Here is a 15902-nt window from a genome sequence, read left to right on the forward strand (position 1 = left end):
GAAGACAGGGTACTCTGACAACACTGAAAGCCGTAGTCATCTTGTCAGAGTCATACAGGGTGGAAGCAGGCCATTTGGTACAACTCGTTCATGCTGACTGTGTTGCCCAGTGAGCTGGACCCATCTGTCCAAATTTATCGTCCAGCCCTCTGAACTTCTCATCTCCCTGTACTCATCCGGGTGGCTCTTGAATGTTGCTAGAGTGCTTTCTTCAATCAATAATTCTGCCAGCTCATTCCAAATATATGCCCCATTTGTGTGAAAAGGCTGCCCCTGATGTCCATCTTGCCCATAATGTTAATCCTTTTAGAAGTATCTTGACAACAAGTTAGTTTCTTTGTTTCAGAATTTAGAAGTTTCAACGGGGATGGGTGTGGGTAAAAGAGTGTGGGTGTATCAATGCTAATCAAAGATAACATCATAGCGGTAGAAAGAGAGGATCACTTGGAGGGATTGTCCACTGTGCCAGTGTGGGCAGAAGTCAGAAACTGGAAGTGAGCAATTCAATCTATTGGGAGAGTACAATAGACCTCCCAATAGCAACAGAGAAACTGTGGAGCAGAATAGGAGACAGATTTTGGTAAGGTGCAAACATAATAGGATTGCTATCATCAGTGACTTCACCTTCTCTAATACTACTTGACATCTCCTTGATGCAAAAGGTTTAGATGAGGAAGAATTTGCAAGGTGTGTCAGGATTCCTGACACAATATATGAAAAGGCCATCTAGGAGAGATGCCATACTGGATTCAACCTAATTAGAGATCTCTCAATGGGTGAACATTTCAGATATAGTGACCTTAACTCCTTGACCTTTAGCATAGCCTTGGATGGAAATGGGAGATGGTGTGGGAAAGTATTTAATTGGAGGAAGGTGAATTATGATACCAGGTAGGCTCTTGGGAATAATTTGAAAACAGGTGCACTCAGGAAAATGTGCAACAGAAATGTGGAGGTTGTTGGGAAACATTTGCCTGGGGTTCTGGGTGGGTTTGTATCACTGAGGCAGGAACAGAATGGTAGGATGAAGGAACAATGGTTGACAAGAGAAGTGGAACATCTAGTCAAGAGAAAGAAAATAAAACATACTTAAAGTTTAGGAAACAAGGATCAGATAGGGCCTTTGAGAGTTACAAGAAAGCCAGAAAGAAAATTAAGATGGGATTTAGGAGAGCTGGAAAAGGACATGTGAAGGTCTTGGCAAGCAGGACTAAGGAAAAACCCCAAGGCATACAACATGTATGCAAAGAACACGAGGAGGACTAGAGTGAGGGTAGGATCAATCAGGGAAAAAGAGGAAATATGTCTGGAATCAGAGGAGGTAGAGGAATTGTTGGCAAGGAAGAACTACAGTTTACAAATCAGTGAATTTGTATGAATCAAGGACAGTGGAAGCAAATGGACCAAGTGCCTTTCCTCTTGCCTTAAGGAAGGATTTGGTGGCTGCCATTTTAAGAAGAGACTCTGTAGTCTCCATTTTGTGAGACGAAGTTGCTTGGCTTGGTTAGTGCTTTAAAGTCGACACACTTATGCTCCAGATAATCTGCTGAACTAGGAATCATTTCCAAATGAAAAATAATTTTGTAAGGTGTTCTTTGGTTGGATATAACATGCAGGTTTGTGACTGTTGGGGCCTGTATTTGGCCAGAGTGATACAAGCTGTTTGCTGATTGAGGACAAAGAATTATAAATTACTGATTATCACTTGTGAAGAAGAGGGCAATAAATAGATGTTAGCTTGGAGCAGAGCCAATAACAAGGTGTTAAAGGTCAGACACATGACCAATACCAAGAAAAATGGAATGCAATATTTGTATTGGTAGGAAATGAGTGTAAAAGCAGAGGTTTTCACATACAACACAGCAATGAGTTTGTAGGAGATTCTGCATCATAGATGCAATCTGCCCCAAGGATGTGGAGAATTGAAAAGGGACTTCAAGGAACATGTGGCCAGTAGCAGAATCTCCTTTTAACTAGTATTATATTTTCAATTCTTTGACTGTTCATGGAAGGACAGGGAAACTTAATTGATACGCACGCAGGTATTCGGTTGTGCAAGTTCACGTGTTCTTCCATTGAGACAATAAAGGTACTTGTCACTAATTACAGATTCTCTCTGTGCCTCCCTGATCATTATTACAATTGGTGATTCTTGTAACAAGATCGTCAATAAATACTTTATTTTAGTATTCACCGGTAAGAGGGATCTAGACAAATGTGAGGTCAGTGTAGAATAGAATAATATGTTTGAACATGTTGAGCTTAACAAAGAGGATATTGTGCTGGGCCATTTGAAAAGCATTAGGATAGATAAGTCCCTGAGACCAGGTAGGATATATTCCAGTTTACTACAGGAAATGAGGGAAGAGATTGCACCTTTCATGATAATCTTTGCAACCTCACTGGCCACAGGAGTAGTACCAGAAGGCTGGAGGGATGTTTGTTCAAAAAATTTATAGGAATAATCCTGAGAAATATAGGCCAGTGAGTCTTACCTCAATGGTGGGCAAACTCTTGCAGAGGAGTCTTACCTAAAAGGATTTATGAGCATTTGCAGAAGCATAGTCTGATTAAGGTTAGTCAGCATGGCTTTGTGAGAGAACAACATGTCTCATGAGCCTAATTGATATCTCTGAGGAAATGACAAAACAAGTTGATGAAGGTTGAGCAGTGGGTGTGGTGTATAAGGATCTTAGTAAGGCAGTCAACAAGGTTGGGCAGCAGGCTAGCAGACTGGTTAATACAATGCTTTACAGTAAGGGTGATCTGGGTTTAATTCCTGCCGCTACCTGTAAGGAGTTGTACATTCTCCCTGTGGCTACGTGGGTTTCCTCCAGGTGTTCTGGTTTCCTCCCACAGTCCAAAGCTGTACTAGTTGGTAGGTTAATTGGATATTTGTAAATTATCTGGTGATTAGGCTAGGATTGAATCGAGAGATTGCTGGGCAGTGAGCTCAAAGGTCCAGAGGGGCCCATTCCACACTGTATCTCAATAAATCAAAAAAAAAAGATTTTCCCCATAGTAGCCTCATTCAAAATATCAGGAGGAATGGGATTCAGGTAAACTTGACTGGGTGGATTTGGAATTGGCTGCCCACAAAAGTGTAAGAATGGTGAGAGATGAATCTGTTCTGCCAGGAGATCTATGACCAGTAGCGTTCTGCAGGTATCTGCTCTGGGACCCCTGCCTTTTGTGCTTCTTTTAATAAATTATTTAGATGAGGAAATGAAAGGGTAGTTTACTAAGTTTGTAAATGACATGAAGTTTGGTGGTGCCATGGACAGTGTAGAACTTTGTCGCAGGTTATAGTGAGACATTAATTAGATGCAGAGCTAAGCTGAGAAGTGGCGGAGGTGGATGATAAGAGGAATAGATTGAGAGAACAGCCAGCACCTTTTATTCCAGGGCAGCAAAGGTGAATTCAAGATGACATCGTTTTAAGGAGATTGGAGGGAAGTATTGGATAGATATCAGAGCTAGGGTTTTGCACAGAATTTTAAGTGCATAGAACATGCTACTTGGGGGTACTGGTTGAGACAATACATTAGGGACATTTAAGAGATTGTTGGATGGGTACATGGATGATAGAGAAATGCAGAGCAATATGGGAAATAAGGATAATATATATTCACTTGCAGTGCAATAAAAGGATTGAAAGGGACAAAGCTGGTACTCAGGAATATCAGAATAGTAATCCATATGTGAATCCATAAGAGGTGGGGGGAGACCTTAAATGGACACAGAGTCTATAGAAGTGAGGCAAAGCAGTATTGACTTCATGGACACTATACAGATTACACATGAGGAGGTGTTTGCTGTCTTGAGGCAAATTATGTAGAATAAGTCCCCAGGATCTGACAATGTGTTCCTTCAGACCCTGTGGGAGACAAGTGCAGAAATTGCACTTATTGCACAGAATAGCAGAGATATTTAAATAATCCTTAACAACAGGTGAAGTACTGGATGACTGGAGAATAGCCAATGTTGCTCTGCTGTTTAAGAAAAACTCTTAAAAAAACCAGGAAATTTTAGGCCAGTAAGCCTGGCATCAGTAGTGGGAATGTTATTGGAAGGTATTCTAGGGGACTGGATATAAGACCTTAAGACCAAAAGTTATTGGAGCAGAATTAGGCCATTTGACCCGTTGAGTCTGCTCCACCATTTCACCACGGCTGATCCACTTTCCCTCACAGTCCCAATCTCCTATACAATCATATATAACTATTTGGATAGATGGGGACTGATTAAGGGTAGTCAGTCAGGCTTTGTGCATGATAGGTCATATCTAACCAACCTTATAGAGACTTTTTGAGGAAGTTACCAGAAAAGTTGATGAAGACAAGGCAGTGGATGTTGTCTATGTGGATTTTAGCAAGGCATTTGACAAGGTCCTGCTTGGTAGGTTGGTCATGAAGGTTCAGTCACTTGGCATTCAAGACGAGGTAGTAAATTGGAGAAATAAGAGAGTGGTAGTAGATGGTTGCCTCTCTGCCTGGAGGCCTGCAGCTAGTGGAATGCCACAGGGATCAGAACTGGGTACTTTATTATTTGTCATCTACATCAATGATCTGGATGATTATGTGGTTAACTGGATCAGCAAATTTGCTAATGACATCATGATTGATGGTGTAGTGTACTGCGAGGAAGACTATCAGAGCTTGAAGCAAGATCAAAACCAGCTGAAAAAATGAGCTAAAAATGCAGATGGAATTTAATGCAGACAATTGTGAGGTGTTGCATTTCGGTAAAACCAACCAGAGTAGGTGTTACACTGAGGAGTGCTGATGAACAAGGGATCTGGGAATAAAGGTCCATAATTCATTGAAAGTGGATCACAGAGTGAAGTTGTGTAAAATGTTGCTATGGCCTAATTTGAAATATTGTGTGCAGTTTTGGTCACCTACTTTCAGGAAGGATGTAAATAAGGTTGAGAGTACAGAGAAAATTTACACGGATGTTGCTGGGACTGAAGGACCTGACTGATAAAGGAAGAATGAATAGGTTAGGACTTTATTCCTTGAAACATAGAAGACTGAGGGTAGATTTGGTAGGGGTATACAAAATTATTACAGTTATAAATAGGGCAAATGCAAGCAGGGTTTTTCTACTGAGGTTAGTTGGGTCAAGAGATCATAGGTCAAGGGTGAAAGGTGATATGTTTAGGAGGAACATGAGGGGAAGCTTCTTCACTCTGAGGGTGGTGAGAACGTGGGATGAGCTTCCAATGCAAGTGGAGCATGCGATCTTGATTTCAACTTTTAAGAAGCTTGGATAAGTACCTGACTGGTAGGTGTATAGAGGGCTATGATCCCAGTGCAGATCAATGAAAGTCAGCAGCTTAAATGGTTTGGCATGATCTAGATGGACTGAAAGGCCTGTTACTGTGCTGAACTTTTCTACGACTCTGAAAGGTTGGCACAACATTGTGGGCCAAAAGGCCTGTTCTGTACTGTACTGTTCTGCATTCTATGTTCTAAATAACCAACACATAGAAAACAATGGATCAAATGTTGATAATAGGTGTCAGTATAGAAAAATAGTTTATGGTAAGCATATACACGGCAGATCAAAGATTTTGTTTTTGTACTGTATGACTGCATAGCAATAAAATGACAAATATTAAAAATCTTTACTCACCTCCTATAAGTTCAGATGTAGGTTCGGGCTTTACAGTTTTTCCTAAGAAATTAGAATATTGCATTATAAACAAATATTAAACAAGTAATTAATTAAATTCAACTTCAAGTTTAATTGTCATTCAACCATACATATACAGCCAAATGAAACACTATTCACCAAAATCTTGCTTTAAAACACAATCTCATAAGAGACACCATACCTTACTAGAAGTATAAACTTGATCCAGTTTTAGAGTTAGAGCCCTACAAATGATATTATGGCTGATCCATTATTACAGATAGAACAAACTACAATAACCATCTGGTTATAATATTACAGGATAAACAAGCAAGAACTACTTACTTTTGAAACACACAAAACATACTGAATTTAATGAGTGAAAAATACCAGAAATATGCTGAATTAAGAGAAGAAATTGAATGACCATGGGGCATAAACAGGGTCTGTACATTGTCTCAATAGTAATATTTACATCTGATATCATCCAAAGTCACTACACAATAGCAATAAACTATTAGGCCTGCACAGCAATATTTATGGAAATCTTCAGAAAGTCACAAGACTAAATACCACTTGAAGAGTCTGAAAATTCTTAGCAATTGAGAAATTAGTGTGCTTCGCTCTGCCCATACCTCAGACTTTACCAGCCTGAGCTGAGAAAAAAAAACTAAATCATACATAAGCAACAAATATTGAGAACATGAGAAGAAAAGTCCTTGAAAGTGAGTCCATAGGTTATGAGAACAGTTCAGTGATAGGGTGAGTGAAACTGAGAGAAGTTATCCATTCTGGTTAAGGAGTCTGATGGTTGAGAGGTAATAACTGTTCCTGAAATTGGTGATGTGGGTCCTGAGGCACCTGTGCCTCCTTCCAGATGACAGCTGCGATAAGACAGCATGGCATGGATGGTAGTACTCCTTGATGGTAGAAGTTGCCTTCCTGCTTCAGTGGGCAATGTAGATGTTCTCAATGGTGGAGAGGACTTTACCCTATAATGGACTGGGCTGTATCCACTGCCTTTCGGTTCAAGGACATTGGTGTTTCCATACTAGGCTGTCAAGCAACCAATTAATATACTCTCCACCACACATCTATAGAAGTTTTCAAAGCTTTAAGTGACGTGCCAAATCTTTGCAAGCTAAGAAAGTAGTAATTAGAGGCACTGCCATCCTTTCATCATAAATGAATTTCGATGCTGGACAGGACAGATCCGCTAAATTGATAACACCAAGGAATTTAAAGTTTCTGATCCTCTGCACCTCTGATATCCCAATGAGGACTGGCTCATGAACCTCCAGTTTCCTCCTCCTGAAGTCAATAATCATCTCTTTGGTCTTCGGTCTTGCTGACATTGAATGAGAGGTTTGTGGCACCACTCAGCCTGATTTTCAATCTCCCTTCTATATGCTGATTCATCACCACATTTGATTTGCCCAACAAACTGTGCTGTTGTTGGCACACTTAATTGTGGCATTGGAGTTGTGACTAACTTCACTGTCATAGGTATAAAGCAAGTGGAGCAGGAGAATAATCACTCAGCCTTGTGGTGCACTTGTGCTGATGGAGATTGTAGAGGAAATTATTTTACGAATCAAACAGACTAGAGTCTGCAAGTAAGAAAATCGAAGTTCCAGTTGCACAAGGAGGTATTGATGCCTAGGTCTTGAAGTTTATTGATTAGTCTTGAGGCGATGATAGTATTGAATGCCGAGCTCCAGTCAATGAAGAGCATTCTGATGTACACATCTTCATTGTCCAGGTGTTACAAAGGTTGAGTGAAGAGACTATGAAATAGCATCTGCTGTTGACCTGTTGTGACATTCGTTAGCCAAATGTTATTACCTTTTCAGTACATGGTTATTCATTTCTCTCTCCTTTCTCTTCAGGCATCTCAGCCATCTATTTCCCCTTTCCCCATTACCTTACTGCCTCCCTGGAAAAGTATTTTTCCAAGCATACTCTTGTTGTAGTACAGATCCTCTGTGTCTGTTGGGTCCAGAAACACATTAAGCATGAGCAGGTGTAGGTTACGAATAGAACTTCAGGTATAGAGACCTTCTCCAGCAAATGCTGGCCATCCTTGGATTACTATAGATATATCAAGAGTTTGTGAAGTGTCCCAAATGGCTACTTAATTATGTTCCCTGCAGAAAGCAGCTGCTGTATCCACAGCAAGTGATCAGTAACAATTAAGCTTACTGAATACCAGTACTTTAGTAACTTTTACAAAGCCAATATATTGTAAAACACAAAGACCAGTTAACTTACTGGACTGAATTTTAGGTACATGCTTAGGACTGTAAAGCAAGGCTCAATCACTTAAACATGCTCCTTTATTAAGTAAAATTTCATAAAACTTGAATGCATGTTCATCCTAATCAGAAATTCTCCATATAAAGTATTTTAACATAGCTTGTATTTCAAAAAACTCTGATATTTGTCTGGTTGATGCCCTACAGACTAGCTCTTGAGCAAGGTGTGTTGAGGAAAGATCGAACAAGGATCAGCTTCTTCAATAATTGTTGAATTATTTCCAAGAAGAACACACATAGAAGTATAAAATATACATTTCTTTGAAATGTCTCCCAAAAATGGTCAAATTCAAATTCCCGTGATTGACTTTGCTTAGAAGAAGGACATTTTCTCATCGTTTCTCCCAATTCTAGAATTATAGATAAATTTCCAATACAGAAGTTTATACAGAACAGTTAGTTCCCTGTATGGCAATCCCATCAGTCTCACTTCACTGCCCTTTCCCAGTAACTCTTCCGGTTCCTTTCACAAAGTGGAATAAGCCTGGAACTCAGGGTCAAGGGATATGGGGAGAGGGCAGGAACGGGGTACTGATTGTGTATGATCAGCCATGATCACAGTGAATGGCGGTGCTGGCTAGAATGGCCGAATGGCCTACTCCTGCACCTACTGTCTACTGTCTATTGTCTATTAACTCATAACAACTATGCTTATTTTAAGAATTCATACTGTATTTGCTTTCAGACCTTGAATTAACATAGAAGTAACGAAAAATGGGGACAGAAATAGGCTATTTGGTTCTGATATCCTTTATAATCATGGCTGATTGTCTACCTGAAGACCAAGTTTTCACTGTCCACATATCCATTGATGCTTTTTGTTTATAGAACTCGATCTTTGTCCTTATATTCAAGGACTTGGCTCGCAAAGCCTTTCGTGATTCAGGTTCACTACACTATGAGTGCAGTCTTATCCCAAACACTGAGATTGTAACCTTTGGTTAAAGATCCCCTTCCACCAACCAAGCCAGAGTAAACAATTTACCTACATTCTGTCAAAATTTTGAACATTTCAATTAGTCTCCTTGGGCTCTTCTAAACATTCATGTATACAAGTCTTGTTGACCCAATCTCTTCACATACAACCGCCTCTTCAATAGACGAGAACTCTGGTGAAATTTCTCTACACTCTGTGTATAGCAGCATATCCTCTCTTAGTTACAGAGACCAGAAGTACATAGAGTGGTCTCACTGGAGGTGTCTAACATGATCTATCTTCCATTTTGCTGAAGTATTAATCTTAACAGTTGTTATTTCTGCATTAAAGCTGGTGGTAGATGACAGATGAAACAAAGGGTATATGACATGTTATAGATTTTGGTTTTACCACCTAAAAAGCCTGAAGATTTCATTATCAGGTGCTTCTCAGTTTTCATGTTTATACTATAACTCTTGAGAGTCAATAAATGTTAAATTCAATTCCATAATGTGTGGTAAAAATGAGAAAGCTTTCTTTAATCCTTGCCTTTTTTAATTTTGCATATCCAGTCACGTAACTTTTCACAATGCAAGTCATTCCATCGCAAATTATGTGTTCCTACTTCACCGCAGTTCTCAATCCCACGATAATTGTTGGGTTCTCCAGCATTCCATTTCTCATACTCTACCTACAGCGAAGACAAGAACAACTACAGTTTAGCAATTTGAAACCCGAGGAAATGGTAAAATAGTACAACATAGAAGATCAGACGTGCCTAACAGAAGATAAATTTAAACAACTGTACATATGTAGTTGGGTTTTTCTTTAAAAACAGTTCACAATTTCCTTCCTTAGACATTGTGGAATAAACTTTAAACAGGGAAAATGTAAGCTCAGTGGTCACTGCTTATAAATGCAAATATTGATTCAGCCATTCATGGGGTAACAACTCAATGCAGAAAAGCATGCTGACACGGTCGAGATATTTAGTTGTTGTTCAGATCAAACATCGCAGAATGATTATTATTGCCAGACGGGGTGGTTTGAGCATCTCAGAAACTGGTGATCTCCTGTATTTTCATGCACAACAGTCTCTTGAGTTTACAGAGAATGGTGTGAAGAAACAAAAGCATCCAGTGAGTGGCAGTTCTCTGGGTGAAAGTGTCTTGTAAATGAGAGAGGTCAAAGGAGAATAGCCAGGTTTAAGCTGACAGACCACATGTTACAACAGTGGAATGCAGAGGGAATCTCTGAATGTACAATACATTGGATCTTGAAGTGGATGAGCCACAGCAGCAGAATGCCACAATCATGCACTTAGTTACCATTCTATTATATATAGGAGGTACCTGACAATGCTTAGAATCAGCAACAATTTAAAAAATGAGATGAGACATTTAGGACAAAGTTATTAAAACTCTTTTGCTTCTTGGAAATAGTTGTAATTCAAAGTTCAAAGTAAATTTATCAAAGTACAGATATGTTACCATACTTCAAACACAGATCACAAACAAAGTCTGATCTGTGTAACGTACTCGTGACACATGACAGTGGAGCCCTTGTCATGTGACTGGGGTTGAAGCTGTACTGGACTTGAGGTGATGGTCTTGTGATGGTGGAATGACATCATTTTCCCGCCAGTAGAGATCATGTGACGGGTTTTTTTTTACAGGTTATAAAAGGTAGACCCCACCCTGTGAGGAGGGGCAGCTCGTGGCTGGATTTGCCAAGTTGTCTTCATGCCACTGCGTGTTTGAAGTGATGACGCAGTTTAGTTGAAGGATGAAGTTTTTATTTAATGCCTAAAGTTTAAAAGGTTATTGCCAACGGGTTCTTTATGATTCTGTTATTTCGCAATTAGAGGAGAGTGAAGATTCAAAGTTGGAAGTTAAAGATCGAGGAGAATCGCTTTCTACGGTGAAACGGGGGCGACCTTTGGTTGATCCTTATTTGGAAGGATTTCGTTGACTATCTTCGTGTTAATCACTAGGTTTACCTAGAAAGGATTGAAGGTAGTGGAGAAGGAAAGGTCAGTGCCTTTAAGCCGTTCTGTTTCGTGAATTCTTCGTGGGAAGTTCGATGTCGGGGATCGAAGCAAGCGACGTGAAAGAGAACCTAAATCGTCCTATAAAGTCTCTCCTTTTAAATGGACTGTGAGCATATCGAACTTTTGGCAATACCACTTTAAAGAGCTGTTTTGGAATATCACTTTACGAACTGTTTGAACAGCCGCTCAGCAGCTATTTCTGGTTACGGTAGTGTTTGTTTACTTTTGGGGTTTTTTTTTCGGTGTTTAATAAACGTGTTGTTTGTTATAAGAAACCCTTGCCGAACTCATATATTTATTGTTGCCTGAATACGTAACATTAAATATGGGGGCTGCGTCTGGATTGAATCTTTTGAGTTTAAATGCTTGCTGACTTTTAAATCGGTGTTTTGGAAACGGGGATAACTCGGTTCTTTTGTTTGGCTTGTTGTGGTATTCGGCAGCAATGAATATTGATGAGTTTCTGGCTTCGCCAGCTGCGGAGGTGTTGGCGAAGGCGAAAAAAACTGAGGTGTTTGAGATAGCTAGTAGATTGCGACTCAAAGGTATTTTGCAGACTACTTCTAAGGCTGTAATACAGAGGAAAATCGCGTCACACTATGTGGATTCGGGTGTTTTTGATGAATCGATTTTAGAGTCGTTTCAAATAAGTAATCTGGAGATGCAGTTGCAAATCGAACAAATGAAATTGGAACAAAGTAAAGCTGATTTGGAGAGGTGTAAATTGGAGATGGAACAAAAGCAGAGAGAGTTTGCATATGCAATGGAGGAATTAAAGTCTGGAAATCAGTCTTCTGGTTCTAAAAAAACGTTTGTTGCTAGTCAAGAAATTAAATTGGTCCCTCCATTTAGTGAAACAGAAGTGGAAAGGTATTTTCAACATTTTGAAACTATTGCTCGGATGTCAGAGTGGCCGAAAGATAAATGGTCAGTGTTGTTACAGAGTGTAATTAAAGGCAAAGCACAAGAAGTTTACACAGCTTTAACAGCTGCGCAAGCACTTGATTATGATATTGTAAAGAGGCATATTTTAAACGCATATGAGTTAGTCCCAGAAGCATATAGGGAAAGATTCAGAAGTTTGAAAAAGTCTGTGGAAAAAAACTTATGTGGAATTTGCCTATGATAAAGCTATGTGTTTTGAGAGATGGGTTTCTTCTAAAAATGTAAATGGGGACTATGATACATTGAGAGAGCTGATTTTAATGGAGGAATTTAAAAGAAGCATTCCTGTTGAAGTAAGGACCTACTTAAATGAGAAGGATGCTGATAAATTTCAGGACTGTGTTAATTAGCTGATGAGTATGTTTTGATCCATAAGAACAAATTTCCTCAGGGCAGAATTTTTAAGAGGAAAAATAACACAGAGACTCCAGGTAAATTTGAAATTAAATCGGAGGTTAATGAGAAAGTTGATGAGAAAGGAAAGCCCGTGAAGGAAAGACAGTTTGGTCTTACTTGTAACTATTGTAAGAAGCCTGGCCATGTAATAGCTAACTGTTTCAAATTGAAAAAGAAAGAGAAGGAAGCAGTTCCAGATGCTTGTGTGCAACATACTGAAGCACCTGTAAAGTTACAGGGTTTGATAAAAACAAATGAGGCTTTGTTAGAGTCTGACCAAGTTAGAAAGGGATATGATCATTTTATAACTGAAGGGTTTGTATCCTTGAAGGAAGGATCTACTCTGGTGCCAATAAAAATCCTTAGGGATACTGGTGCTTCTCAATCATTGATGTTAGACAGTGTGTTGAAGTTTGATGATGAGTCTGATACTGGTGAGGTAAATTACATAAGAGGTGTTGGAAGTGATTTTATGCCTGTACATTTACATAAAGTAAATTTAAAGTCGGGGTTAGTTACAGAATTTGTTAAAGTAGGATTACAGCATAGCTTACCTGTGAAGGGTATTTCTTTATTGTTAGGTAATGACTTGGCAGGTGGACAAGTTTTTCCTGAAGTGCATTTGACAATGGAGTCAGAGGAACCAGAGTTGAATTCTAACACAGATTCTTCCTGTGTTGTGACTATGGCTAAAAAGATTGATGCGCAGAATGAGGTTATTCAGGACTGTTCGACTCAGGATTCGAGTTTTGAGGATGTGTCAGAGACTTTCCTATCTTCGTTGTTTGAACAAGATTCTGGGAGTAAGTCTGACTATAAAGATTTATCTTTGTCTCAGAAGGAGATGATAGCAGAGCAGAATAGAGACTCTGAGATTATAAAATTAAAAGAGCAGGTTTTACTAGATAGTGAAATTGATAAGGTGCCAGTAGGATATTACTTGGAAAAAGGAGTGTTGATGAGGAAGTGGAGATCGCCTACAATTCCTGCAAGTGAGGATTGGAATGTTGTTTACCAGGTAGTTGTTCCAAAAGCTTATCGAAATGAGATTTTGACTTTAGCTCATAGTGTGCCTTTAGGTGGACATCAAGGGGTAAGGAAAACTGTGGACAAGATTTTAAAACATTTTTACTGGCCTGGTCTAAGAAAAGATGTGGCGATGTTTTGTAAAACGTGCCATACTTGTCAAATTGTGGGTAAACCAAATCAGGTTACACCAGTAGCTCCATTACAACCTATCCCAGCATTTGGTGAACCATTTTCTAAAGTTATTGTAGATTGTGTTGGTCCATTACCAAAGACAAAAGCTGGTTATCAGTATTTGTTGACTATCATGTGTACTTCTAGGTTTCCAGAGGCAGTACCACTTAGGAATATAAAAGCTAAGACTGTGACAAAGGCCCTTATAAATTTTTTTACTTATTTTGGATTACCTAAGGAGATACAAACTGATCAAGGCAGTAATTTTATGTCTGGATTTTTTCAACAGATAGTTTATAAATTGGGAGCTAAGCAAATCACTTCGTCTGCATACCATCCAGAATCGCAGGGTGCCTTGGAGAGGTTTCATTCTACCCTCAAGAATATGATTAGGACATTTTGTGTGGAAAATGAAAGTGACTGGAATGAGGGTATAAACTTACTTTTATTTGTAGTAAGGGAATCGGTACAGGAATCTTTAGGTTTTAGTCCATTTGAACTTGTGTTTGGGCATAGAGTTAGAGGACCTTTAGCTTTGTTGAAAGAACAGTGGATTAATAAGGAAGTACACACTAATTTGTTGGACTATGTGTTGAAATTTAAGGACAGGTTACATAAAGCTTGTAGCTTAGCTAAGGAAAATTTAAAGTTGGCTCAGGAGAAAATGAAGACTTGGTATGATAAAGACGCTAGGATGAGGATGTTTAAGCCTGGAGATAAGGTGTTGGTTCTTTTCCCAGTGCAGACAAATCCTTTACAAGCTAGATTTCATGGTCCTTATGAAATTGTGTCTAAAATCAATAATGTGGATTACGTGGTAAAAACTCCAGATCGTAGAAGGTCAACACAACTTTGCCATATAAATATGTTGAAACCATATTTTGAGAAACAATCTGATACTGTGACTGTTGTGGTTAGTGAGAATGAGTTTGATTTAACTAGGAACATGATAGATGATTCATCTGACTTTCATTCTAAATCCAACATTGTTTCTGTTAGGTTACCAAATTCAACCATTCTGGAAAATATTGATGAAAAATTAGCACATTTACAGTTAGATCAGAGACAACAGATGAAGGAGTTGATTTTTAAATATAGGGAGTTGTTTCCAGATGTTCCGAGAAGGACTACTATAGCTTCACATGATGTAGATGTTGGGGATGCCAAACCTATTAAACAACATCCATATAGGATGAACATGGAAAAATGTGAACTTGCTGAGAAAGAAATTGAATATATGTTAGAGAATAATATCATTAGACATTCTAACTCGAATTGGAGTTCGCCATGTGTTATGGTGCCAAAGCCAGATGGTAGTATTAGGTTTTGTACGGATTATAGGAAGGTGAATGCTGTAACGAAAACAGATGCATATCCAATTCCTAGAGTAGATGATTGTGTAGATAAAGTTGGAAAGGCAAAGTTCCTTACAAAGATTGATTTATTGAAAGGGTATTGGTGTGTTCCATTAATGGACAGAGGTAGAGAGATTTCTGCATTTGTAACTCCATCTGGATTATATGAGTATAATGTTCTTCCATTTGGGATGAAGAATGCCCCAGGTACTTTCCAGAGGATGATTAACTCTGTGATTCAGGGATTGAAAGATACTGATGCTTATATTGATGACAGGATTTAGTGACAGGAAATGATACTTGGGAAGCACACATTATTGTGATGGAGAAATTGTTTGAAAGGCTTTCAAAAGCTAACTTAACTATTAATTTAGCTAAGAGTGAATTTGGACATGCCACTGTGACTTACCTTGGTTATGTTGTGGGTCAAGGTAAGGTAGCTCCTGTTCAGGCAAAAGTTCAGGCAATTTTAGAGATTCCCACTCCAACGGGGAAAAAAACTCTCAGAAGGTTTTTGGGAATGGTAGGATATTATCGGAAATTTTGTAAGAATTTTGCTAATGTTGCCCTTCCATTAACTAACCTTTTGCGGAAGAATGAGAAGTTTGTATGGACGGTGCCTTGTCAAGAAGCATTTGAAAAATCGAAAACAATGATATGTCAACAACCTGTGCTTAAGGCACCTGACTTTGGAAAACCTTTTTCATTGGCTGTGGATGCTAGTGATGAGGCTGCAGGAGCAGTATTAATGCAAAGGAATGAGGGTGATGAGGTTGATCATCCAGTAGCTTACTTTTCTAAGAAATTTAATAAGCATCAAAGAAATTATTCGACAATAGAGAAAGAATTGTTATCTCTTGTTTTAGCTTTGGAATATTTTGAGGTATATGTTAGTACAACTCAGAAACCACTTATTGTTTACACTGATCATAATCCGTTAGTTTTTCTGAGTAAGATGAAAAACAAAAACAGAAGGTTATTAAATTGGAGTTTGATGTTACAAGAGTACAATATTGTGATGACTCATTTTAAAGGTAAAGATAATGTGGTTGCTGATTGTCTATCTCGATGTTGAATGTACACTGTAA

At 38.8% G+C, this 15902-nt stretch overlaps 1 protein-coding gene across 1 annotated transcript in view; it reads right to left on the minus strand.

The window, feature by feature from the left end:
• The window catches only part of mrc1a (mannose receptor, C type 1a), a 161886-nt gene that overhangs the window by 49968 nt on the left and 96016 nt on the right, over nucleotides 1–15902 (minus strand). Inside the window, exons 15-16 of the mRNA XM_059972157.1 lie at nucleotides 9418–9559; nucleotides 5638–5679 (exon numbers count right to left, since the gene is read on the minus strand). Coding sequence (XP_059828140.1) covers nucleotides 5638–5679; nucleotides 9418–9559 — 184 coding nt within the window. The remainder of the gene's footprint in view (nucleotides 1–5637; nucleotides 5680–9417; nucleotides 9560–15902) is intronic.

The sequence above is a fragment of the Hypanus sabinus genome, chromosome 6 (assembly GCF_030144855.1).
Source record: "Hypanus sabinus isolate sHypSab1 chromosome 6, sHypSab1.hap1, whole genome shotgun sequence".
In the NCBI taxonomy this organism is placed as follows: Eukaryota; Metazoa; Chordata; class Chondrichthyes; order Myliobatiformes; family Dasyatidae; genus Hypanus; species Hypanus sabinus.